Raw genomic sequence first — 27,015 nt, 5'->3', positions numbered from 1 at the left:
TAAAATTAAAAAAAAGACATACATAAGATAAATAAATGCTACCGTTACAATAATAGGCTATTATTGTACTTTAAATTGCATGTAACATATATCAACACATATCAAGCATTCAGAACAACCACTGTAGATCTTATCCTCAATGTATGAGCGTTCGATTATCTCTGACCCCTGAGAGGATGCTGAGATTTTAATTTGATTTAAATTGTGCAATTTATACAGTCAATGTGGAAGAAAGACCAATTTTTCCTCCCATAATCACCACTCAGGGAACTCTAAAAGCATGTTTTGATTACCTCCCCATAGATTCCTCTTTAAGATTAAAAAATAAATAAATAAATCTTACTTCAGCAAGAATTCTTCTTGCACTTAAAATGAATTAAACACTCTTTTTTTCATAATATGTTTCACTTTTCACTCTCTATAAAACATAAGACTGAATTATTAGCTCTTGTGCTTTGGAAATAAATTACTCTCTTACTTCATAAGTTTCATCTTTCAACTAGAAACTTCCATGTGTCTTTTTAGTGTGAAAGTTTCCGCCGGAAGTTGCTTGGTCCAGTGGTTGTCTTCACGCGCCTCACTGTGCGTTCCCAGGGTTCCGTGAGAGCGGTTTGCCCCACCCCACCTCCACAGCGCTATCTGTCTCAATGTACAATCCTCAGAGAAAAAAGAGGGCCAAATAATTCAGGGTAACGCTGCGAACAAACGCCTCGCATTTCCCCGGGTGATTCTTCGGAGGCTACGCCGCCAAAAGAGCTGCCACCGTCGGATTTAGTAGCTGCAAACACCGCGGTATGTTCATGTATCATGCACATGTAACCACAATCTGCCATACGGATTCAAAGGGAATACAAAAAGCTGCGAGACTTGACAGTGGGCTGTGCATGCGCCAAACGGGGAAATAACAGCGCCTTCACACAGATACCACCTGGTTATTGCGTTATATCCAAGGACAAACTGGGGGAAAACCTGCGGAGAGGCTTTCCGATGTGAGGAGAAATACAAATTAACGCCACACAGACAGAAAAAGAACGGACAAGGGGCCTTTCTGGGGTCTGGTCAAACCCTACTCAAAAAGCGGCACCAGCATCTTGAAGGAAACCGTATTGACACTAAAAGCAGGATATTATTGATAACCGTGTTTCAGTCACGACGACAACCCCAACAATCGGCGTATAACGTGACGGATTTGAAGGAGCAGTCCCGGAGAAGCTTGATGATTCACACGCCATTATTTTAGCAGGAATATTTATTTTTTATTTCTTTCTCACCCGCCCTCTGATGTGATTCGCGAGGCAATTGCAAACAGTCCCTTTTGAGACCACAACCTCCGATAGCCACTGAAACAGGGAAACTGTCAGATAAACAAGGCATTTTAGTAGTCTGTGGAAATGAATCGAATGGCAGTGGGAGGTATCTGCCGAAGATGGGCTCAAGAGGAGACTAAGGAAATCCTATAGGAGAAAAGGCCAGAATAAATATATGTCCAAGAAGGCAGCGATTGCATTCAAACCATATTGTAATATACAGGATCAACAGGATTGGCCTATTCTCGAAGAAGCTGGAGGTCTAACGTTCTCTTTCGTATCATGTTGATGACTTCATTGCGGATTTACAGTAAAAAACACAGGATCCAAGCGTCTGAGAGGGCGGCATCACTGCTCTGCTCTCCGTTTGACTGATCTATGTTGAGAAATTGCCAGTAAATAGCATATCCAACATCAATTCAGTGCCAAACCCAGTGGAGTTTAGCATTTTTGGCTTACCTGTGTTTCTTTTTGTCAACTTATCAATTATCTGGCAACATAAATGTCACACCGTTTGTGTCTGACGCTCCTATATTGGCCTGGTTTAAAAGGCTTTTAGAATTCATTGATTTTTTTTTTTTTTTTTTTTTTACCCTCCCTTCCTCCAAGTCACTCACCCAAGCAAGCACCCTGCCTCCCTCTAACCTACCCAAACTGTGGGTTTTTGGGAAGATGGGCTGTCTGGGCAATAGTAAGACTGAAGATCAACGAAATGAGGAGAAGGCGCAGCGGGAGGCCAATAAAAAGATAGAGAAACAGCTTCAAAAAGACAAACAGATTTACCGGGCAACTCATCGGCTACTACTATTAGGTGGGTGTTGGCACCTTTCTACATCCAAATCCAGATACTTATGTTTGGCTTAGTAACTATTTCATAAATGAGCTGTTATATTATGACATGACATTTTTTAAATTGTCACTCTACTCCATCATCCAAAGGCTCCTGTCTCCAGACACATTTTAGTTTAGACGGTTGGATGAATTAAGTTTATTCTGTGTGTTTCACATTCATAAAATGGCACATGAGGGTTTGCATCATGTACTCACAACACTAATACTGTTTCAAATGTAGTATTTATGAATCTTTTCTATTAATATCCTAAATTTAAACACATTCAAAACAATGCCTATTTCACAAGCAGACAGATAAAAGGCTTTATCTTTAACTCTTTTCTGATTATTCCTTCCTTTTTTTTCTGGTATTTTTAAATCTTTAAGCAAAATGACATGTATATTTAGCCAGAATTTTATTATAATAATGCTCATTTCATATTGCAAATCAGTTAAGCCAAGTTTCCAAGCTTGTATACCATCCAGGAGGGTGGACAAGAGGCTGTGCTCTTTTTACCACAAAATGTGATAGAGTGTGATAGAAAGAGCAGGAGAGAGTTGGACAATGTGTATGCCCGTTACACTCACAATCTTCTTTTATACAATCCCCTATTCTTTAGGTTATAAATTTAACAGTAATCTAAATGGTTAAGACATACATTACGAGTCATACAATTTTTTGGCTTGTATTTAGTTTATTATTTTGAAAATTGCATTCAAAGCCAAGCTAAGATAAGTCTATTAAAACCCAAATGAACAACATAGTTTTATCATTTTATAACCTTATTTGTGGATTTGTCTTCGAGGCTTCCATGATCATAGTATCGCAACTAAGCCTCTTGAACAGCAAATTAGGATTACTATTAGGATTATAGCTTCCTTTTAAATGACTGCCCTGTTCATTTTAATCTGTAATTGATAGGAGATTTGTGCACAGTTACACTTAGCCTCTCAATAGCAGCTGTTTAGCCTAGCTGCTAAGACTGGCTGCTAGTGCACATGTTTTCTTGTTTCCATTTCATTTGTTGGAATTTGTTGAAACATTAATTCTACACAATTTAGATGTTAAAACCTACATTTTGAATGAGTCTACATGAAGTACAGACACAATAATTTGATTAATATATTACATTTTATCTTACCTGACATGTATTTTTCAGTTTAAATGTTTTACTTAAACTTCAAAAAAATGTTTCTATGTTAGTTTAGCACAGGAGCTATGAGCTTCAAATATACCACTAAAATATATGAAATAAATGCTGTTGTAAACAAGAGGTTGAAGAACTGAGATAGCAGAGGAAATGAACAAATCTACCTTTGCCAACAGTAACATTCACAGTTTGTCATGTGACCGTAATTTGCCCCTGACTTATTCTTGTGTCCTCTCTTTGCTCCCAGGTGCGGGTGAATCTGGAAAAAGCACGATAGTCAAACAAATGCGAATACTCCATGTAAATGGCTTCAATGCAGAGTAAGTTAACCAAATACACAAAATGAAATTAAAATGTCTGCTTTATGGATGCTTTTCACCACAGTTATAAATGTCACACCTCTTACATTGTCAAACTGAACCAGATTTACCAGTCAATCTCACATTGCATTAATTTCTAGAATGATTTAATTTATAATTTATTATGGAAAACTGGCCAGATTGTTGCCTTTAGTCAGTATATTGTATTATTTACTTAATTGCAAAGTTCCATTGAGAGCACAACTCAAAATATTTGGTGTTTCGGAGTGTTTTGGAGTAAATACTGAAAGCTGGTTGACAGAAGAAAGTGTTATGTGTTTCAGGTTTTTGTGGAAACATGGCCCTAGGTGTTGTAAGCCTCTTGGGCTTGTGAATTTCCTCAAACTTTATACCAAGATTACACAATGCAAACAAAGTCACACTTGTCTTCTTTTAATCAGCCTTTTCCTAGAAAGAGTTAATTGTCATGTGCTTATTTTGCCCCTGTGAAATGCATGCTCTTTAGAGGTAGCATCTTTGAACTGGTTTTGAAAAGATTGGTCCAAATAGCATTATATTGTCCCTCTAGCCACCGTATTCCCCACCATCCACTTTACTGGTGACTGTTACTAAGATGCACTTCCGGTTAAGCGGGCATCCCATTAATTTGAACAAAGCAGAGAAAAGTATGCTGCTCAAACATGATAGATAAGAAATTAGTGTGATTTGTGTACAGTGTTCAATGTTCCTGTGCAAGAAGTCAACAATGTACCCTTGAAATAGGATTTGTAGTCTGTATTTCTTATTTTGCTGTCTTGATCAGGACCCTGTGTATAAAAATACAACTGGAATGATAATGGTGCACAAGTGCTTCCGGAATAAGTTCAATATTCATCACAGCTCTATCAGGCTGTTTCACATAGTATTTGGATTCAAAGTGTTCTGCTATTGGTTTTATTTATTGCTGCATCATGCTTCCATAAATGGGGAAATTATAGTCACTTGATTTTATCTGTCCTCTTTAGGGCTGCAATATTTATCGCAGTCAAATCAAAATCACAACTTGACACAAACCAGATCGCAAAGGCTGCAATTTCTGAAGTGCAATAATATCACCAAGCAAACCACATTAAAATATCTGCAAGTCTAATTATGATGCTTGTTATTTTAAAATGTGTTTTTATAAAAAAATAAACTATACAATACAAGTGGTTAAATTCTCTAAAGGTGAAACCTGAACAGAAGTGTGTAGCATTGCTGATAAAGCTGTTTGCTTTTGGGGTATTTCAGCCTTTTCTGTGACATATCTAACTTTGAAAAGATAAAGTTTTTCCAAAGTTTAAAAGAAATTTGCCAATTAAATGTTTTATTTCTCAAAAACCTGACGACATTCACTGCTATCAGGCATTGCTTAATCTGCTACCGTGTGATTCTGATATTGTTCACATTGACAATACAGTAAATAGTAGTGTGAAAGGGTTTAGCAATACTGATACTTAGAAATAAAATCATGATAAAAGTCCAATGAGATTCATTTGGTCTTCAGATATTCTATGTTATTAGGTTCTTTTTTTCAGACCTAGAGTAACACACACACACACACACACACACAGCAACATCACGTGACCACTCTGAGGAAGACGCTAGTGAGCAGTCGAAACTGTCAGGTATGAAATAACACTCTAGGTCTGAAAAAAAGAACCTAATAACATAAAATCATGATAAATTTGCTGAAATCATTGATCAAGTGTGATTTAGTATATAAGTTGTCTATTAGTGACTTTGTGTTTTGGGGTCATTATCTGTTCACCCGCTGTTGGTGAATTACTTTTGTAGAAATTGAAGCTTTAGTAGGTCACATGTCACTATAACACATTTTGAAGTACGATATATTGCTACAGTAATAAAATGATACACGATGATATTGAAACTACTTTATACCACTGAAGCCATTATTCTAAAGCAGAATAACTTAGACTTAGGCAAACTTTATTGAGGGAAATTATTTGGACATGGTAGCTTATTTGTATCATATACTGAAGTCAATAATTATCATGTCAGAATAAAAGAGCGGATTATTGCCATTGTTTGAGCTAAAATAAAAGACTTTGTCTATAAATATACACAGTGGACAGGACAAAATGGCAAACTGTGTAAATATATGAGATACTAAATGGGAGTAATTTAAAGGTCAAATATTACACTAAATTGACTCTTGTGAGCTTTTAGCCATGTTATAATTGTGTTACCTCATGAAAAAACATACCTGGAGTTGTGTTTTGTTTCATTCGCACATGTTTGAGTGACCCTTTATTAGTCTGTCTACATCTGCAAAGCTCCAAATGCTGTGTTTCACCTTGTGACGTTAAGAAATGTTAGTTTTCAAGTTTTCAACTTAACAGCTATCTTTTACATTTTGTTTAGTAGAGCTTGGCAATTCCAGGGCTGAAATTACCCAAATCATTCTAGTGAAGGTATATACAGTTTTAAAAAACAGTGGAGCACATCCTGTATTACCACATGGCATCACAAGGTGAGTGTTTTCTGTTGGAGAGAAAAACTCAGCCTAAAAATGCAGCATTTGTGTGTTATACATGTGTGAATGCAACAAACACAACTCCAGGTATGTTTTTGATGAGGAAACAACATTATAACATGGAATGGAAAATAGTAATATTTGCCCTTTAAAGTTTCAGGTCTTCTGAAGAGTGGATGGCTCCAAGGTGAGAAGGGTTAGCTGGGATCCGACCTGCTCGCCCCCCATGTCCTGGGACTGGAAGAGTTGTTGGATTTGTCATATGCTACAGTTAAAGGGCCCATACTAGGCTATTTTCTGATCTATATTATGATGTTGTTTCTTCGTCACAAACATAGCTGGAGTGCATAACACACAAATCCTGCATATTTAGGTTGAGTTCTTCTCTCAATCAGAAAACGCTTTTCCACCTTATGATGTCATGTGGTAATACAGGAAGTGCTCTGCTGTGTTTTTAAACTCCATATACCTTCACTAGAATCACTTGGATGATTTCAGCCCTGGAATCTAGTGCTTCATGACGTTACAGGGTGGAACAGCATTTTGAGCTTTGAAGATGTAGACAGACTAATAATAAAGGATTACTCAAACATTTGTAAATGTCATAACTCTAGGTATGTTTTTGAGGAGGTAACAATATTATAACATGGCTTAAAACTCACAAGAGTCAATTTTGCATAATATAGGACCTTTAATATTTTAGACTTTGTTCAAGATGAACATGACTCTTTGGGCTCTTAAACGTGGATGAATTCCCTCAAAGTGTGCCCAAGTTTTCACAGATAAAATCCTATGTGCAGTTACGTAGTAACATTTGAATCGAGATCTCCATTGGTACTCCTCTGTCAGTAAAAGCACATAGTTTAGGGTTCAGACTTGTATAGGAGTAAGAAATATTTTTTTTTGTTTTAATGGCAATTATTAAAAGCCTGTCTTGTTTATATTCAGGAAATGAATATTGACAATGAATTGAAAATTGAGGTCAATATTTATGAGGAAAAGGAGTCTTGTTATCTTCCAGTTTTAGTGTAATGAAAGTGAAACAAAACAGAAATATAGGAACCCTTACAAGTAGCAAATAGCTAAACACCTAATGGACCTTTTAAAAAGGAGCGCATTGAAGGTCTGCTAAAGTGTAACAGTATAAAATACTGAAGGTTGGGCGTATTGCATGAAGCACTATGCACTGTTATTTATGATTCATTTGTAATAAATGTATTGCATTTATACAAATCTCTAACTGTACTCTGCTATTTATAGGGAGAAACAGCAGAAAATACATGACATTAAAAACAACATTAAAGAAGCTATAGAGGTAATTACTCTTTCATTCTCAAGTTCTTGAAGTCACACTATTGGGAAAAATGTTAAAAGTCAATGTACTTTTTTATTTTATTCTTTTTTCAGACTATTGTGGCTGCCATGAGCACGCTCACACCGCCATGCCAGTTAGCCTGTCCTGCAAACCAGTCCCGAATCGAGTACGTCATGAACTTAGTAAATCAGAAAGACTTTGAGTTTCCTTCGGTAAGTGTTACTCTCTTTTACTACAACCCTAACCCTAATGTTTAACACATGATTTTCACCCATTCTGTCTCATTTTATGAGAAGTTTCAGTTTACACTATATCAACAAATTGATCATTGTATTTGTATCAAGTATTTCTAGTAGTATTTTAGTAATTATATGAATCTGTTATGAATACATTTCCAGGATTGTATAGTCAAATCAACCATTTTATTATCATTAGAATAAAATGTCCCATGAATTCCAGACTGATTTGGGTTCCCATGTTGAATGTTGTTGAATGTTGTTGATATAGTATTAGCACTAGTAATGGGTTCCTCCTGAGGCTGTCGGGGTTGTGGTCTGGTGCCTAGGTGAGCAGCTCAGTAATTAGCAGGTGTGCTTCCACTGGGGACCATGTCAAATGAATAAGCATCTCACCTGAGAGATCCACAGAGATTAGCTCTCATTGTTGCTAATATCCTTAATGCCTCTGGAGTAACCTCCTCTCAAACTCAGGGGGATGTCACATGACCCTCGGACAAATCAGTGTGCGTTTTATTTGTGTCAGATTTTTTTGTTTTGTTTTGTTTTCATCAAAAAGACCTTTGCAGTAAGATGGTATTTTAATACAAAATGAGATTACTATCATTTAGTTTCATGTTGGTTAAATGCAGATTTAGTTCAGCTGTACTATAAGCCCCCTGGTAGCAGAAAAAAGCCAGATTTTATTTGAATTTAAAGTTTGAATAATATAGTTGTTTAGATTTTGACTCCACTAGATTTAGTGGAAATATATAAACAATCCCCATTACAATGTATAAAAAACATGATGACCAAAATACTTTCACTAATTTTTTAAATCAATATCTGTGTTAGAGAAGTCGTGTTGAGCCCACAGAAAGGCAACATGTGTGTGGACAAAACAAGGCGGCTTGCTGCAGTGTTTTTCCAGCTTTAGTGAGACCAGACGCTCGCTGCTCTCTGGTGATGCAGATCTGTGTAGCAGAGAGTTTCCAGTTAAGAGCCAATTGTATTTGTATGTAAGCATAAGGTAGGCTCCTGGTGTTGTGTCTGGTGCGTCACGGCAACTTACAAATGCGGGCCAATTTCATAAAGTCCTTACTCCAGGCTTATGGGTCAAATCAATCAAAACTATATTTATAAAATGCTTTTCATACAAAAAGTGGCAACATAAAGTATTGTTCTCCCACCTGTTCCCCAGTTTCAATGAAATTAAATTTGGTAAAATATTCCTTTCAATGTTTTGGTTTGAAGTTCACATATGCCACTGAAAGGGATCTGACCTTTAAAATTAAAATTTTCCTTCTATAAATTTATCAGATCTTTATGTAGCATATAGACAGGTAGAATTCATAATATTTAATATTCTTTATATGATTATATCATATACCAATGTTTGTAGTGTAGTTTCTTAATGGTTTAATATCAACAACTGCAATCCAATGATAATTGAATTATGACCTGTTTGAAAATGATATTTGTGCTGCCCCTTATACAGTTAGACTGCACTGCTATTTAGGAAATTTATTCTGAAATAATGGTTTGAAGGTTAAAGAAAGTTTTGTGTTTGTATTTGTAAAATGAATAAGACATATTTCTGAAAAAAAAGAAGAGAAAAATAAATTGTACAGAACAGAGGATTGACTCAAATGTTAAAACAAAAATATCAGTCTTGCCCACTCTGTTGAACTAAACAAAAGCTTATAGGGGCTATCTGTTGCTCTGATTGGCCATGGCTTCACTGACTCCTCCTACTTCTTGGCCTGCCTCCTGTTATTGGCCTTGGGCTGGTTGAAACAAGTTGGACTGGTTAACAGTGTTTGTATCATGATATAAAGCATACAAGACCTGGTTAAATCTCTATAGGATTAAACTAAATAAAGAAGGTGTTGTCAAAGTATAAATCACAGTTTTCTCTATTCCACTGTTTATTACTTGGGTGCAATTTGATCATATTTTGATCATATAACTACATAATCAGTTTAACTCTGACAGAAAAGGCCTGATGCTGACCCCAGCAACCCCTGTTTCCAAAGATGCTTGATCTTACGTAATCATTGCATCTTTTAACCAATTTACAATAAAATCTGATGATTTGTATTTGAAGTATAGATTTTTAAGTTATAGAGCTGGGCAATATGAACAAAAAATAAATTTAGATTAGTTTTCACACACTGGATGATTATGATTTTAAATACATTTTATTCAGAGTCAGAGCTATTTAAGAAATTGTAAACTTTCTTCAGTTACATTTGCATAGATATGTAATCTAAGTTTAATAGTGTGAATTAGATTGATGATGTTTAATTTTACAATAAACCTGCTTGGCAAGTAAGAATGTCAGGAGTTATTGTTTCGATTATGCAATTTTTCAAATTCTCTATTATTAAAAACACATTGCCCAACCCTAAAAAGTTGCATAGAACATCAAGGAATTGGCTCTGAACATATTTTCTTAAATTGGCTTATAGATGAGTTGCTTTCTTAATCCTGTGTAGTTCTAATGAGTTATTTTTTCTTGTTGTGGCGATAATAGAGCAGAAATGGTGACAGCAGCCAGGTTCCATCAGTACAGACCTCTGAGAGCTTAGAGTTTCTTCGTGAACTCCGTGAACTTTGTTTCCTGCCTCTGTCATGTATCACTCCTCTGGCTCCAACCCCCTGTCCTTTTATCAAAAAAATAAATAATACAAAATATAATCTATTGTTCTCATCCATACCCTGCTATTTTTTACTTTTTATCTAATCTGGAAGCTCAAATTCTCGTTTACAATGTCAACCTAGTCATTTACTTTCTGAGGAATAGTCATTGAATTGCAGAGTTTAAAATTAAAATGTACATATTGAATGAATGTGAGAGTGGGTATTGGGTCTTTTTCATATTTGTCTGCAGAGGTGAGTCTAGACCCGAGTCTAGGTGCTTCAGCACCCCTAAAATTAAGAGATCTTTGTTATTTTACTGAGCTAACTGTTTTATTAGCCTGAAAGGATATCTGTGCTGAAATATCCTGCGTTTTGCAGCGGTATTAGCATCTTAAACATTTATTAAATTAATTGATTTAAGATCTGTGGGTCTGTGGTTCTCTCTTTCTGTCTTTCTCTTTTTCTCTGCCGACACATTTCTCCCTTGTCTGTCAAGCAGGCACCATAGCGCACTGTCAGCCAATAGCGCTGCGTATCTCAGCTCTAAGACCCGCCTCTCTCATTCTGATTGGTCAAAATCACATTGCGCACATGCACGGGCAGATGAAGCGCTAGATTTTGTAAATTTTTTTGTATCTGCTCCTATCGACAGAACGGATACTTTTAATAGTTTATTACCCCGTTAAATTATGAAATCGGACTTTTGTCATAGAAATGTGACCGCTGACAGACCACAGTCTGGTTTAGACCAAAGAGAAAAATCAATAGGCAATATAAATCTCTTTACCAAGAATGTCAAAGCCATCTGTTATGGTTCCTTTATGCTTGTTACAGAAAACAGAAGGTTAACAGGTTAGGCCTACTGTATAGTATAATTAAAGTAAAGTGAAATGATGTGATGCTAATATCCTACTTTTATGTTTTGAATATATTTTAATAAGATATTAAACCTACTATCTATCTACTATGATTGACAGCGTAAAAAGGTAAAGAAAATGACACAACCTCCAAACCTAGTGATTAAGAGAAAAGTGTGAATCCAGATAAAACACACATGACATGATGGAAAAAACCATGGCAGGTGACAATAATGCCAATTCATTCACACATTCAAATTCAGACACAGGAAAAAACAATTATAGAAGAGGGTCAGAAAAGGACAATTGAGAATATAGTTGAATACAGTAGTAGTATTGAACAGGTTATAGTACCTATTGGAAGGAATGAGGAGGACTAAACAATAGGCTGTAAACTACAAAACAAGACTTGACGCAAACATGCTAGTTTTGGAAGCACTGATCTAAAGGCATAGATTTATATAACGAAATGGCGAGAGGTGGAAAAGAAAGTGTTCTACTTATTGGAGAACTTGTTATGGTATTCTCTACGTTCACATACATTACTCTTATATTACCTCCTTGGTGCTAAGCACCCACAAACTTGAAAGCCTAGAATCGCCCTGTCTGTCTGTATTTTAATACAAAGGGATAGCTTCCAAATAGATTGTGAAAAATATGGTTGCTCAATCAAGGATGAATTCTGATTGTTTCATGCAGTAAAACAAGAATTCCTTATTTGAAATCTTATGATCTTGACATGGTGGTTTATTTTTTTCTCTTTCCAGGAGTTTTATGACCATGCAAAGTTCCTCTGGCAGGATGAGGGTGTGCGAGCCTGCTGGGAAAGGTCCAATGAATATCAACTCATTGACTGTGCGCAGTAGTAAGTCTCATTTACTCACACAAATGTTCTAATGCATTTATCCAAATACATGGACTGGACAAACTCTGTTAGATACATTTTTGTGGATGCATATGTTGTCAGTTGTACTTCGAGGTATGTTCATGCTTTGGGACATGTGCTTCATGTGAGGTGTAAAAGTTCACATGGTGGTAATGAACTGTTTGTTGGATGCGTGACTCTGCACATTCTAGTTGCACAGAATAATGTACAACTTTTTACATCCTATCCCATATTTGCACTCTCACTCACCTTTTCAAACACCAGTGAACTTAGACGGTGGAGCCAAGGCAATCAAAGTGTCTTGCTAAAGGACACAACATCATGAAATGGCTAGAACTGGGTTCTGCCACTGAACCCCTGCCCTATCTTGATATTTTTTCCTGATTCTCCCAGTTCCAAAAATCCTTATAATCAGTTTTCTTTTACTCAGTACTATAATTGAACATATCCTAAAAAAGGCCTTCATCACTTTTGTTTCTTCACACCTCTGATTTCAAAGATATTGGAATAACTGAGCTAAGCGCTCTCCTCTTGTGTCCTCTTCCTTTCTGGTATTTTTTCATCCACTGTCTGATCTCGATGAGGCCTCCTCTGTGTAGAAGCATTCAGTGGTCACATGTAGCTGTTGAAGGGCGGGGGCTATACAAATATAATTTGTGTTAACTTGTTTTTTTGGGTTTTTTTTCTGTAATTCATAATGCTAGTCATTTTTGTTTTTAATGTGTGTGGTCATTGATGCCTATTACTGAATATGTGCTTTTGAATGCCTTGCTTCTTATTACTACCTCTTGTCCCCAAAAGCAACGAGATAATTCTAATGTCTGGGCATACATTGTGTCCTTTTATATAATGTTTGATTCAGTAAAACAGAGGCCCCAATAACCAGGCTATTCTGGGCTAACAAAGCGATCGCAAATCGTTCTAATTCAGGACAGGGTGGTGCTAATGTTAGAAAAGGGAATTGGTGGCGAGGAGAAAGCGATTGAAATAGCAAATCGGAGGGCTTCCCTGCATTGCGGGATCTCTCCTCCCTCCTCTCTCCCACACCCAGCAGCCCCAGTGGTACAGATCAGATGCTGCGCTGGGTGGCCGGACCGGAAGTGCTCCCCTCCCCCTGGCCGTGCAGCTTATGTAAACGGAGAAGGAGAGAAAAAGAGAGGGTAGAGCTATTTTTAACTAGGGCAGGCTACAGAAGGAACAAGAATGAGCGAGTGTGTTAGCACAACTTGAGCATTATTGATGGAGCTTGATATAATTTTAAGTGAGAACCCACAAATAGGTCTTTATTGCAGCATAGATCATGTTATAAGATGGTACAAAGGCCATGGCTTTGTTGTCTGATCAGGAGGAACACGCTGAGGCCTTCCTTACCCCGTTTCTGCTCTGTCATGCTCTTCTCAAGTGCATTTCTGTACAACTTTGATTTCCTGGCAATTTTCAAAACCACTTCCTTCAGCAGCAATGTCACATGCTAAGTGCAAAGATGTCATTTGTGTTTGATTGCATGTTGATGTCTTAAGTTTGGTCTCTCAGTGTTGGTTAATACTGCAGACAATCAGTCAAAGCTGTGTTGTCTGGTCTGTCAGATGTATCTGAGATGGTGGTTTCCACTAAGGCACTTTTTGAACCACTTATTTGTTATGATTTTGAATTTACAAATATACCTATTTTGGAAATGATGATAACCAAGATTTTCTGCCACCAGACTAAATAATATAACTAACTCTAGTAAAAACTAAATCTTAAGGTACTGTCTGAATTTAGATGAACAAAATACAATATTTGTCATGTAGCTTCACTTACTAAATTGTATGTAAAAAGTTTAAGCAATGACTTGCAAACTATCATGTCAGTGACTCAGAGAAGCAGATTAGGTTGGACCTTTTCTTAACTCAGTCTGGAGTTTCTGGTTGTTCTTGTTTTTAGATGATTTTATTAATTGTGCTTACTGTTGAATTCAGAGCAGGCCACTGTTATTTATACATTTAATAGTTGGGTACAGAGATTAGTTGCATTTTTATTTATTTAATCTTAAAAAAAAAAAATTAGAGAACCAATGATTACAGATTAAAATGCCGCTGATAGATCTTTTGTTGCTAACCCTAACCCTGGGATTAAATGTGTTTTTAATCCAGTTTGACTTCTGTTTTTGCCTGGCAAATCCAGAATATTTCTCTGTATTATTTATACAGATTGATATCAGTCTGGTCCCCACGCCCTCTGTCGTGTCTCTAGCCAGAACCAAACATGAATGTGCAATCACATTTGTTTACCTTAGTGACACATGTGAAACGAAGGAGCTCACTGGTCACCCATCATCTTGAATAATAAAACATTTCTCTTACCTCAGATTAACTGAGTTTAGTGCTTTCACTTATTCATTTTGCTGAATCTGCAATGTTTCCTCTGTGATCTCTTTCCCTTTTTTCTCCTAAACGGCAATATTTGTTTTGATACAGATGGACCATGCTCGTCCCTGATGGGCTAATCCACCTGTCAATCGTCCCTCAGGGCAACATCTGTTTAGGTGTAGACGAGTCCCTGTTTTCTTCAAAAGAAAAAAAAAGTGTCACATTAATGGTCTGGCAAAGCACACAGTCATTCACTTAAAATGTAGCCCATCATTAGCATTTACCTAAAACAATGGTCTCAAACAATTTATGGTCTCAACTTACACCTTTAGAGTTTGGATGACCAGACTCTTCTGCTTAAAAACTGCATGTTATGAACCCATCAGCCCTCATCTAAAGCATCAGATTTTAAAAATCAAATATACAAATTTATTAATGGGTCGGCTTCTCATAAAAATATTTTTAGATTATCAGGTACTTTTCACAACTGTTACCTCCATGTGCGATTGTTAATCAACACAAAAACCGTAAATACTCTGAAGGACGCCCGGAGGAATTTGTGAAAACACTGCACATTGCTGACCAGTCGCAGATGATTATGGATTTGGAGACAAAAAACAAAGACCATTCACATGTTGTGCATACAGCATGGCTTTTTTCTTTTTGAGTTGTCTTGCATGACTTGCTGGGTTACCTCAAGGAAAAACATTTGAAGATGAACATTTGAATAACTACTTTATAGTTATAACTAGGAGTGTGCTAAAATATCGATACATCGATACATATCGATATTTTTCGAATCAATACAGTATCGATTCTTCATTTTCTAGTATCGATATTCCCCTCGAACGTTAGGGGGCAGTATAGCCGCGCCTCCACGTCTTTACTGGAGAAGAGAAGCGCGTAAGAGAAGCGAAAATAGAAAAATGGCAGGAAAGATTTTTCAACCACCTTCTACTTTAAAAGCAGACATATGGGCGCATTATGGTTTTAAAGCCCAAGAAAAGGGGCAGGGGATGGACAAGACTAGCGCCATTTGTATGCATTGCCAAACTGCTATCAAATATTCAGGTAATACGACCAACCTCCGAGTTCACATGCAGCGCCACCACCCAGATAAGCTAGCCTTGCCGCCCCCAAAGAAAAGCATGGACCCAAAACAACCCACTTTGGATAGCCAAATAAGTAAACTAGCCTCCAACTCTCCGCGTGCACTTAAGATCACAGACACTATCGTGCATTATATCTGCCAAGGTCTGTGCCCGTACAGTGTTGTGGAGAACCCAGGCTTTCACCTCATGGTAAACACATTAGATCAGCGTTATGTGATTCCCACACGTAAACATTTAACGGAGGTGGCGGTCCCGCGAATGTACCATAGGGTGAAAGACGCAGTTAAAACCAGTCTAAGTGCAGCTCTGAGAGTGGCCCTTACCTGTGATGGGTGGACCTCCCGTGCCACGGAATCGTATGTAACAGTTACGAGCCATTTTGTCAACGAACACTGGGAGCTAATTTCACATGTTTTACAAACTAGAGCCATGCATGAAAGTCACACCGGGACCAACATTGCGGAGCTATTCAGCGCAGCTCTTGAGGAATGGGACATCACTTGCAAAGACCCGGCTATTGTGACAGACAACGCCGCTAATATGAGCGTCGTGGTGGAGCTCACGGGGATGTTACATTTCAAGTGCTTTGCCCACACGTTGAACCTGGCGTCGCAGCGCGCTTTGAAACTACCTGTAGTCACGCGTCTGTTGGGTCGCGTGAGACGCATTTCGAATTTTTTCAGACGCAGCACCACAGCCAGCCACGTACTCCGCCAGAAGCAAAAGCTGCTGCGGTTACTGGAGCACAAACTGATAGTTGACGTTGTGGCCAGGTGGAACAGTGCGCACGACATGCTTCAACGATTTCTTGAGCAGCAGCCAGCGATATCTGCTGCTCTGCTGTCAAGTGAGGTGAGAAAGACAGAGAAAGAAGTGTGCACCCTCAGTGAGTCAGATATAACAGCTGCAGAGGACATTGTGGATGCCATGAAGCCCATGAAGGTAGCTACACTAGTGATGTCCAAGGAAAATACACCAACACTATCAGTTGTTGCACCACTTCATGCTCAGCTCATCCATGATTTGCAAGAGAGTCCATCTGATTCCACTTTGGTGAAAGAAATCAAAGCAGCCATTTGTGAGGATCTGAGCAAGAGGTACAAGGATGAACAGAAAGAGACTATGTATTTATGCTCAGCACTGGATCCACGATTCAAGGCTTTGCCCTTCCTTCCTGATGATCAACGAGATGAAATCTACATGAGAGTCATTGCAGAGGCTGGAAGAATTCATGATTCATTTGAGGTATGTTAATTTGTTGTTTCGCAAATAAATATATAAATAAAATGTTCATCATAAATAACATTTAAAAGTACAAAATTAAATATTAAATAGTAAACATTAAATTAATAGTTGATTTTAAATTAAAAGTACAATGTGTTTGAAAATAATAACCCAGTATATATTATAACTTTCATATAGATGTATTATCTTACTTATGCCTTCAAAGTTTATGAACGCAAACTTAACACAAACATGTAATTTGCTTTACAATATAGGAAGAGGCTGAACTTAAGACCGTGACTGAGGAGATGCCTGTGGAGGAGGACGATTCTGAAGAAGTTAAGGAGGACAACTGTGCTGCTGGTCCACCACCACCCAAACGAACAAAGGACATGTGCAGTTTGGCTGACCTACTTGGTCCAACCTACAGCGCAGGTACTGCTGTGAGACACAGAACCACACAGGATCGTGCAGAAGAAGAGGTGACAAGGTACAAGGAGGCACCAGCCTTGTCTCTTTCAGAGGGAAGTCCACTTAGTTGGTGGAAAGAGCATCAGAATGAATATCCACTGATGTCACAGCTTGCAAAAATGTACTTGTGCATCCCAGGGACTAGTGTCTCCTCTGAGCGTGTATTCTTTCTAAACAAAAATCTTTAAGTGCTTTGAATAGATTTTTATTTTTGTTATGGTTCTGTTTGCTGAAAAGTAATGTTCTTAGGGCTGATTAAGTTGACCAAATCAGCATTCCTCTAAGTTTAGTGAAGGTTCTGTGTGTGAATATAAATGCAACATTTGGTTTTCAAAACAGAGCAATGTTTTTAATAGTTGTGTTGTGAGATCCTTTAGCTCAGTTAAACTACACATGTGCCTTTGTTCATGTTATTGTTAAGCTCATACAAGCTATGAATGATGATGACCAATGCAGGTTGCAGGTTTTTGAAGTTGTATGTATTGTTCTAGTTTGAAACATGCATTAAACAAAAAGCACTTTATTGTGTTCTTTAATCTTCAATAAATGGAAGGTAAATGCACCATTACTGTTTAATTTTTTTTTGTAAAAATTGTGTTGATCATTAAGTAAGAGGCTGAAAGCCATTATTTTTTCTGAATCGTATCGAATCGATTTGCAATGTATCGTATCGAATCGTATCGTATCGAAAGTGCATTGTATCGAGATACGTATCGTATCGTGGCCTGCGTATCGAGATACGTATCGTATCGGCAACTTCATGGTGATACCCAGCCCTAGTTATAACCACATTTTCATGAAAAGGTGAAAATGTTCTCAAGGTATTGAAACTTGATTTTTTTTTTTACTCTAATTAGGTACATGATCTCACAGAATTTATTATCTGTTTGCTCCCTTATAACAGCTAACTGGAGCTAAATATCTGCTCAAGTCCAGCGAGGTGGCTTTTGGACCATGCATATAGTGATCAGTAATAGCAAATTCATTTACTTTTGTAGCCATGCTTTTGCCATTGCTTTGCATTTATTTTAGATTTAAATTAACAGATGTTTTCCTCTTTTTAAGGTGTTTCCTGGTGGAGTCTGTGTATTTTAGCACAACTAATTTGAGTTGAGTCCTAATTGAGCCTTTGCAGGCATTTTTGATGTGGCATTTCCCCAGATTGTTTTATTAAACCAAATTGCAACAAGTGGACCTAGCATCGCAATAGCAAGTAGCACACAGCTTCCATTAGCCTTCTTGGATATTTATACATATTTGGACTGTTTGTCCCATTTAATCTACTTGTTCACTTGTTTTCAGGTAATTTGTCAATCATATTTTGGTTTCAGAGTAACTCTGGAATGTTGCATTATAAGTTAGTGTGGTTCAGACCTGCTCCAGTCCTGGATCAGATATACTTTAGCCCTAGATTGCATCTGGTGTTAGCCCAAATAATAATTTCTTGGTTTTGTCTCTTGTTTTGTAATTTTTTCTTTTTTGATTAGCCTGGTCAGTTAAGACTGCACACTTTTTCTGTACTTTTCTGTGAAGGTCTTAACTCCTGGAGTTCTGATGAGTGTTATTGACAGTAGGAAAATGCATGGTCAGCTTGTGTCAAAACAAACATGGTGGCTCTCAAGTAAACAGAAAATGAAAAAACAAATAACAGTGAGGACTGAAACAGTACAGACTTCTGCAAAATCAAAGGTCAAAGCTGTAAACACAGTGACAGTATGAAGGGAAAAGGTTCAATTTGGTTGATTGGTTGAGATATGCAAACGTGCAGCATTAAAAGAGACAGGACTGTCAAAAAAGGACTAGTTTTGTCCTGTATTGATGTTTTTCCCAAAATTTTCTCAAAATCTGAAGTCATTCAAATTTACTGTTAAACTTTTTACTGTTAAATCATAATTGAAATATTAACCATGGCCATCTGGTGTGTAATCTAGCCCTAGTTCCTCTCTTTTAGCCTGTTCTGTGTCATTTTTGCCTTTGTCTTTGGCTCCTCAATCGCTCTTTTTCTTCCTTTCTTCTTGTTCGCCCCGTTTCCCTCTCTCGTTCCCTCTCCCTGGCCCCTCTCCAGTCACACAAGATTTGGAGCCGATTGTCTATTTATAGCGCCTGTGGTTCCGTCGCTATGACAACCGAGCTGGAGGCCAGGGCGCCAGGGAGCTATTTTTGGTGCTGCGCTGTAATGTCAGACACAGCCTTTCCTTCTCTCTCTTTTCATTCTCTCTCCCTCTCACTTTCTCTCTCTCCTTTTCACTCTCTCTCTCTCTCCTTTTCACTCTCTCTCTCTCTCTCTCTCTGTGTCTCTCTCTCTCTCACACACACACTCTTTCTCTCTTTTCTCCTCCTTTCTCTGTCTCTCTCTGCTGTGTTTGATTAAGAGTCGGACTGGAGCAAACAAACACCTGGACGGCTTAAACTCCACTTTGTGTCTGCATTGTCCTTGATTATAATTATTAAATTGGAGATAAAGTTAAAATATATGTCAAATTATTTTAAAACTTGAAATATTGTCAGTTTGTCAGTTTGAAGTTAAATTGTCACAAAACAACATCATGACTTTACCAGCCTCTTTTGTACTTTTAGGAACAAACTTCAGATTTCTATTCTTCTCGGAGATTAAAAAAAAAAAGAAAAGAAAAACGGTCTCAACTTTCTATGTTGCTTGAAGGTTGTTCTTTGCAAAATATACAGGTTTTATTAAGATAAAGATAAGAAAAGTATTTAATCTCCAACTTTTTAAAAATTTTAATCAAATTTACAATATTATGATTGCAACATGGAAATAAGAGATGCGCAATTTATACAATTACCAGTAATATTTTGAATGATATTTTGAAGGTACAGTATATTTAGTGTCCCCTTTATAATAATAATAAAAATATAGTAATAAAAATGCTACTAAAACAGGCGATTAAAATAAAAAATGTTATAAACTTAATGTTGAAAATATTGAATTTCTGCACTTGAAAAGCACTTACTAATTTTGTTTTAAGCCTTTCATCACATTTCTGGAGGATTGTCTGATTATTGTTGTTAAAACAAAGTAGAGATTTTTTTTTACCCATAATGGTAATTATAAAAAAATCTACTGTCACAAAACGCACTTGTTATAGACTGTAACAAACCGGCAGCTTTACAGTACTATTCATCATGTGCTTTATTAAGCTAGTTGCCATTTTTCGTTGTATTGCTTGGCTAAATTCAAAATCAAATCAATATTTTTTCACAGTTTATTCAGATTTAGACTTAGTCAGAAATAGACCTCCAAAATACAGAGGTGGTTTCAACAGCAGACAAGTCCATACTATTTTTAGTGAGATAAAATAGTTGAATTAGTCACACTCCCCGTGTTTGTCTATAAATATCTTTCCCATTTTAACCTTCCTCTTTCAGTTTTGCTTTAGTTACACACACTTTTGAATGACTAGATTGCTTCTGAGGCAGAACAGTACTTCACTAAAGATGCATTGGTTTAGCTTTTTTCTCCACACCAATCCGAGTACCAAGATTCAAGGTATTTTCAATTTATAGGGGGTCCTGTCCTAAAAATAACGGGTCAGATTCTGAATAGTTTTAGCGGGTTGCTTCTTGTTGTAGTGTTTGTTTAAAGTGAATGCATGTGCGGCGCATTCTTGAGTTGTCTCATCAGTGCGGGCTGCTCTGAGAGAGAACTTCAATCTGAGCGTTTTTGGAAAAGTGGACGAGTTTGTAATCTGGGTAATCTTTTGCTTTAACACTGCCAGATTAACAAGATCAGTGCATTACTGGAGTCCCATAGACTTTGGGTGACATAGACATAATATCAGTGTTTCCCATAGATTTGGGTAAGATTATGGTGTTAATTGGAAGTGGAAATTATTTTCACTTGAATTATTTACTCTCCTTCAATTTGTGTAGTGTAAATGTCACTTACTGCCTTTATTTAATCTTTAAGCAGTCATTTTTGACCAGTGCAGTCTCTTTTATAATTTTGGTGATGATATTACAGTGAGCGACAAGGTCTAATCTTGTTATGCCAATATAGTCCAGATTGTTTTTAGAATATGGGGGAGAATTTTCAACTATAGAAGGGCCACCAGAGTCTCCTCTATTAATAGGAAACGCTGCAGTATAGTTGGGTACAAGTTCTGCTATTCAAACTGCTAACTTTTTTTTTTTATTTCTAATGTAGGCCTTAAATCTGGTTTTCTGTGAAATACATTTACTACTTTTCTATTTTTCATTGGGTTTTTCAGAAAATGCAGATTTATGTGTATTTGTGTATACATTCAATGTTTGTTTGTTTTTTAAATAATTTGTATTTGTTTTTAACTCAAAGCATCTTTTGTAAGGCAAATTTTAAATTAAAGTTTGATTTTGTACATTTGTATCAGTATATCACTATTAGTAGGGCTGCTCAATTAATCAAAATTGCTATTATTGAAATTATTATTTAATAGAATGTCTTTAATATGCTGTCTTGTATAAAACCCGCTCTGTTTTAGACCTCTACAAAAGAGTTTTGAAGTTTTATGGGATTAATTAAATAACTAAATGATTCATAATTCAGTAATATTTTAGTATTCTCTCAGATATTATTGCTCTTGGATGTGTTTAAATTGTGCCCTTTGAACTGGCTTCAAAATGTATAACATATATTGCAGTTATAGTCCCAATTGCATTACTACTCAGAAAAATCATCACTTTTCAAACTTGTGCAGGTTTTGCAAATAGTACATAGGCGTAAAAAGTTAAATAATTAAATTTGTATTATATAGCCACAAAAATAACATTTCTTTGAGTCAGTCTTGAATAGGTTTATGGACTTTGGCTATTATTAGTCATGTTTTTAAAAGTTGATAATAAAACTAATGTCTGAGCGCAGTGATATTTTTAGTCCTCAGGCGGACCAGAGCTGCATGCATGTTCCGTCTGCTCTCCTGAATATGAGCGCCTCACTGTTACTGGGGCCGCTATTATTTAGTCGTACTTACCAGTTATTATTGGCTCTTCTTCTATTAATAGTGAAAGTGCTAAAAACTGTATATGCTGTGTTTGCCCTGGGTGTGTCAAGCCTCAGACCAGAGCAGTGGATAAACAGCGTGCACCGGGACTTCGCAGATCACCACCCAAGTCATTTCAGTTTGTGAAAAAGAAGAGATTTGAAAGTTTAGAAGTCATGCGTTCACTTTACTTATTCTAGAGCTGTAATTTGTCTACATGGCACGAGAAACAAAATATGAAAAATTATAAGGAATTGTGTTATAATAATACATTTTCAAACTCTGTTTAAATATTATGTAAAAGTCTTGATACTTGATATCGGTGTCCTGCCACAATAATTAAAAAATGCACTTTTTGACACTAATGTAATTTATGGCAAAATAATTGTACTTAAATAAAACGAAGTCTAGTTCTGATGAAGATCAGACCGTTCAGAAAAGATAACATTTTTTATTTTATTTTATTTTTATTCTAATTATTATTTTTTTGTCTTCTTATAATATTTACTGAACCAAAGAGCAGACAATTTACAGTAAGGGTTGGGTGATAGTGCTAAATGTAAATAGTATGTATTTAAAACCTTTTTGACAGCATAGACACCTTTAGGTCTTTGCTTATATGGGCACAAACCGCACTTAATACAGTATGCTCAGATATTGTTAATCCGAGAACTCTGCAGAATAAAAGTACAGATTACTCCATAATAAATAACTATGGTGATACATTTGTGAAGAGTATTATGGGGACATCTTGCGGTTTATAATTCCCTTTTTCTCCATCCTGCGTTAGTGATTTGACCACATGTCTCCCTGGCCCACCCCCTGTTGGCCTGAGCATGCTACCTGCAGAGTCCTGTCACATTTCACCACTGCGTGCCACATTCCTAGTTATCTAACAGGGGGCTACATACCTTTGCCATGAGAAGCATACAAGCCCTGGGCCTTTCCACTTGTATAAACGCGGGGCCGACTATCAGTCAAACCGGGCTGCTGTGGAGCCCTACAATCACACAGGAGTAGGGCTAAAATTGCAACCTCGTAGAGTCTAACTGCTTTTATTATATTCGCAAACTCCTAAATGAACATGGATTCATGGAACTGATGACACAACGCTAATTAAAATATTTTAATATCATAGTAGATCTTATAAAGGTCTGGAGACGGTATCATGAATTTAGTTGTGTTTTTGTCAAACAGTTTTTTTGTGTGTAGTCTATAAAAGCATTTCTTTCTGCTAAAATTATTTTTTTGGCAAAAAATAGTTGATGGGTTGTAGATGATGAACAGTTTGTGAAGTCTTTTATCTTTTTTTTTATTTTTTTTATTTACCTTTCCATTGCTTCAGTTAAAAAAGCACAGTCCATGCAAAAGAAAATTTATATTTTGAGCATAATTTTGTTATAGTAAAAATTTGCATATTTTAGGATTTTGACACAATAATAACTTATATTGGCAAGATGTAAATGCAATCAGCAATTATTTCTCTGTTGCAAACCATGTAATTATTGTTTTTGCCACACTTTTAAGTCCTCAAAAATAAGTCAAAGCAAAACCTAATGCTATGGTTTGTGTTGTTTTGATATGTTGTAGCAGCCACATTAAATGTGGCAAAATCTTTTGTCTTTTTAAATTCTTTCTACTCTTAGTGTACAAGGACAGCTTATATAGAGGTCTTGTATCTAGTTCTATATCATATGTACATAGTTCAAAGTCTTTGAAGTTGTTATTGGCATTTAAAAAAAAATGGAGAAGCTAGAACTGGACTGTTTTGTTTGTGACTTGGTTGTTGCAGTCAGTAACCCTGATACAGTGATCATGAAAACATCAGGGCCACTTCTCTCCTCAGTCATACACACACACCTTGAAAACCACTTAAATGTAGGCCAGTTCATCAGAAACAATTAGCTTGTGTTCCCAACCCTTCCCAATGGGGTATAGGCGCTCTGTGGGCCCACAACCCACCCACGCACTGGCTGCAGCGTACAGATGTGCGCACCTCGCTCCCCCTTCTGCATGTGCTACTACAGCGGCTCCATTGACGAGGCTCCTCTGACAGAGCAAACGCGCCTGCCTGCCGCTGGTGACTCAGACTGGCTGCGTGCTCTTATCTTGCACTCTATTAGATAGCACGCCCTCTGGTGGACTCTGAATCTTCTTGAGTTTATCCCTGACAGTGAGGAGAACAGCAAAGTCTTAGCTAGCCTGTTTTATTTACCTAGCCTTTATTTAGCCATTGAGATGCTTATATCAGGGAGTACTGGGTAAGACAGACAGTAGTTCACAAGTAATACATCTTTTCAAATACACAATCATATAAGATCACAACAGTGACACAGTCATGTATGATAAAACATGACTGTGTATATGTGAAATACTGACAACAGTGAGTTTTATATTGGATGAATGGAGTGAGGTTTTCTCTGGAGATGAAAGCTCAAGTTGATTTTTAAAATGACTTATGACTTGCCATTACTTACACTGCAATTAATTGAATAAATAAAATTTTAAAAAATAGCTCAACCAAGAGATATTCATGTTGGGCAAGATTCAAAGAGCTGAATTTGTATATGATTCTATTAACCATATGCATTTGGCTTTCATAATTATGTTGTAACATTGTTTGTTTGTTTGTTTTTTTTAGCTTTTTAGACCGAATTGATGTGGTCAGGCAACATGACTACACACCCACTGACCAGGTACGTGACCTCATATAGTCAGTACAAATTGGAAAAAAAATTGAAGTTAAAGCATTTTTTTACTCTGTTTCTTTCAGGACCTGTTGAGATGCAGAGTGCTGACATCTGGGATATTTGAGACGAGATTTCAAATAGACAAAGTCAATTTTCAGTAAGTTGATGTACAATTATTGTTTATAAATAAATAATGTATCCTTTATTTATTAATGAGTTATATTTTATCACCTTCTTAAATACAGTATTTTAAAGGCTGCCCTGCTTTGCTTTACAGTATGTTTGATGTTGGGGGTCAGAGAGATGAACGTCGGAAATGGATCCAGTGTTTTAATGGTAAGATCATTTCTCAACTGATTAATGATCAAAAATGTATAGTGATTTAGGGGGCATATTTACTAGCTACTGCTAAAGACAACGAGAGCAAAAGCTTTGTGGAAATTGAACACGTTGGAAATACAGATGTAAATTCTGTCTTTGGAGAATAGACCAAAAAAGACGAGACACAGTTTACCTGTGCCACTTTGGTCCTGTCCCTTTGTAATCCACAGAAAAGGCATAACTGTCATATGATGTTGGCCTATGTGTGTGTGTACAGAGCAGAAACGCAGCAGCCTTTGCACAGACCCTAAACTCTTGTTTACGTTAGATTTGCAGTGGAATAGGGACACCCACAAACAGCATATGCAATTTTTAAGTTTGGACTCTAATCTAGCACCTGGCTGAGTAAATATGTCCAGTATATACAATGTAATATTAATTATATTATATTATAATATTTACAGTATGTAAATATGTACAGTATAAACTGAATATGACATGGTATTGCAGCTTCCATACATATATTTTATGCTATTCCATTCTTCATGTTGCAGACGTGACTGCTATAATTTTTGTGGTGGCGAGCAGTAGCTACAACATGGTGATCAGAGAAGACAATCAGACCAACAGACTACAGGAGGCCCTCAACTTATTTAAGAACATATGGAACAACAGGTCAGTGCTGAAAATCATCATCACATTGTACTTTAAACATTTTATTGCCAGTGTAAGATCTTGGTATTTTTTGATACATTTAGTTTAAGTATGTTACTTGATGAGCCCAATATTTCTGAAGGTGCTCAACTTGGGGGGAAAAACATACAAGATGTGAAGTGAATGTGATACTTAATTTACTAAATGTTTATTACAGTTAGTGGGTATTGTATTTAAAAACAGATGTGTCCTGCCCATTCTTCAAAGTTTTAAAGTTATTGAATTGACTTTTCATATGTTTTCCAGGTGGCTACGGACCATTTCAGTTATTCTCTTTCTGAACAAGCAGGACCTACTCGCTGAGAAGGTTTTGGCAGGGAAATCTAAAATTGAGGACTATTTCCCAGAGTTTGCAAGATACACTACACCTGATGATGGTAATAATTTTTTTTTAATTTTAAATATCAAAGAACACATAGCTGTATATATATATATGCAACCATAGTAATTTTAGTACCTCAAGTTATTTTTCATATTGACAATTTTCTCTTCAACAGCAATACCAGAACCAAGTGAGGACCCTCGTGTCACAAGAGCAAAATACTTCATTCGGGACGAGTTTCTGGTGAGTTTTTTGGACAATTGGAAGAATGCGGACAAGTAGGGTTGTGCAGAATCTTATATCCAAATCATATGTACAATTTAAACCGCCAGTATATTTCCTACACCCTTACAGTTTTAACAAAGGTACTACAGTCACCATTGTACCTAGGTTTGTGCATGTAGAATATACATTCAAATTTGTTCATTCTCAGTAACAGACACGTCTTGCTTCATGTGAAAGCTCAGAACCTCCAGAATTTACTCACTGAGCTGCAGAGGCTGCACTAGTACTGATTAATGATTGGATGCAGGTTCTGGGGTTTAGATAGTGAGGATTGAGTTTAGAGTCTTTTTTAGGTTCAAACCAACTTGATTTAGACATTGAAAGTAGCAACCTTACTCTTGTGAGACTTCTTATCTGATTAGATAATCATTTTGAGAACCCAAACGCTAACTAATATAAATAGCATGGTCATCATGCCCAATGTTTTTGTTTTTATGATTAAATAATTTGTTTAAAATCCACTGTTTACATTTGGATAACATTTGTTGGTAACATGGTTACTATTTATT

The 27,015-nt window shown here is 36.7% G+C and overlaps 1 protein-coding gene across 4 annotated transcripts in view; it reads left to right on the top strand.

Moving 5' to 3' along the window:
• The first annotated feature begins 587 nt into the window (after positions 1-587).
• LOC110170217 (guanine nucleotide-binding protein G(s) subunit alpha) overlaps positions 588-27,015 on the top strand; it is a 27,477-nt gene continuing 1,049 nt past the window's right edge. Inside the window, exons 1-12 of one of the 4 annotated variants that reach the window (XM_020935850.2) lie at positions 588-2,118; positions 3,537-3,609; positions 6,279-6,311; positions 7,385-7,439; positions 7,532-7,651; positions 11,922-12,019; positions 24,816-24,870; positions 24,948-25,021; positions 25,142-25,200; positions 25,740-25,860; positions 26,146-26,276; positions 26,397-26,464. In XM_020935850.2, coding sequence (XP_020791509.1) covers positions 1,980-2,118; positions 3,537-3,609; positions 6,279-6,311; positions 7,385-7,439; positions 7,532-7,651; positions 11,922-12,019; positions 24,816-24,870; positions 24,948-25,021; positions 25,142-25,200; positions 25,740-25,860; positions 26,146-26,276; positions 26,397-26,464 — 1,026 coding nt within the window. In that variant the 5' untranslated portion in view covers positions 588-1,979. The other 3 variants (XM_020935851.2, XM_055160581.1, XR_008633105.1) reach the window with 3 other exon arrangements.

Source organism: Boleophthalmus pectinirostris, unplaced genomic scaffold, assembly GCF_026225935.1.
Source record: "Boleophthalmus pectinirostris isolate CB_2022bp ecotype Guang Dong unplaced genomic scaffold, ASM2622593v1 HiC_scaffold_3, whole genome shotgun sequence".
Taxonomy (NCBI): domain Eukaryota; kingdom Metazoa; phylum Chordata; class Actinopteri; order Gobiiformes; family Gobiidae; genus Boleophthalmus; species Boleophthalmus pectinirostris.
The sequence above is the reverse complement of the archived record's forward strand: the minus strand, read 5'-3'. Positions and strand labels throughout refer to the sequence as shown.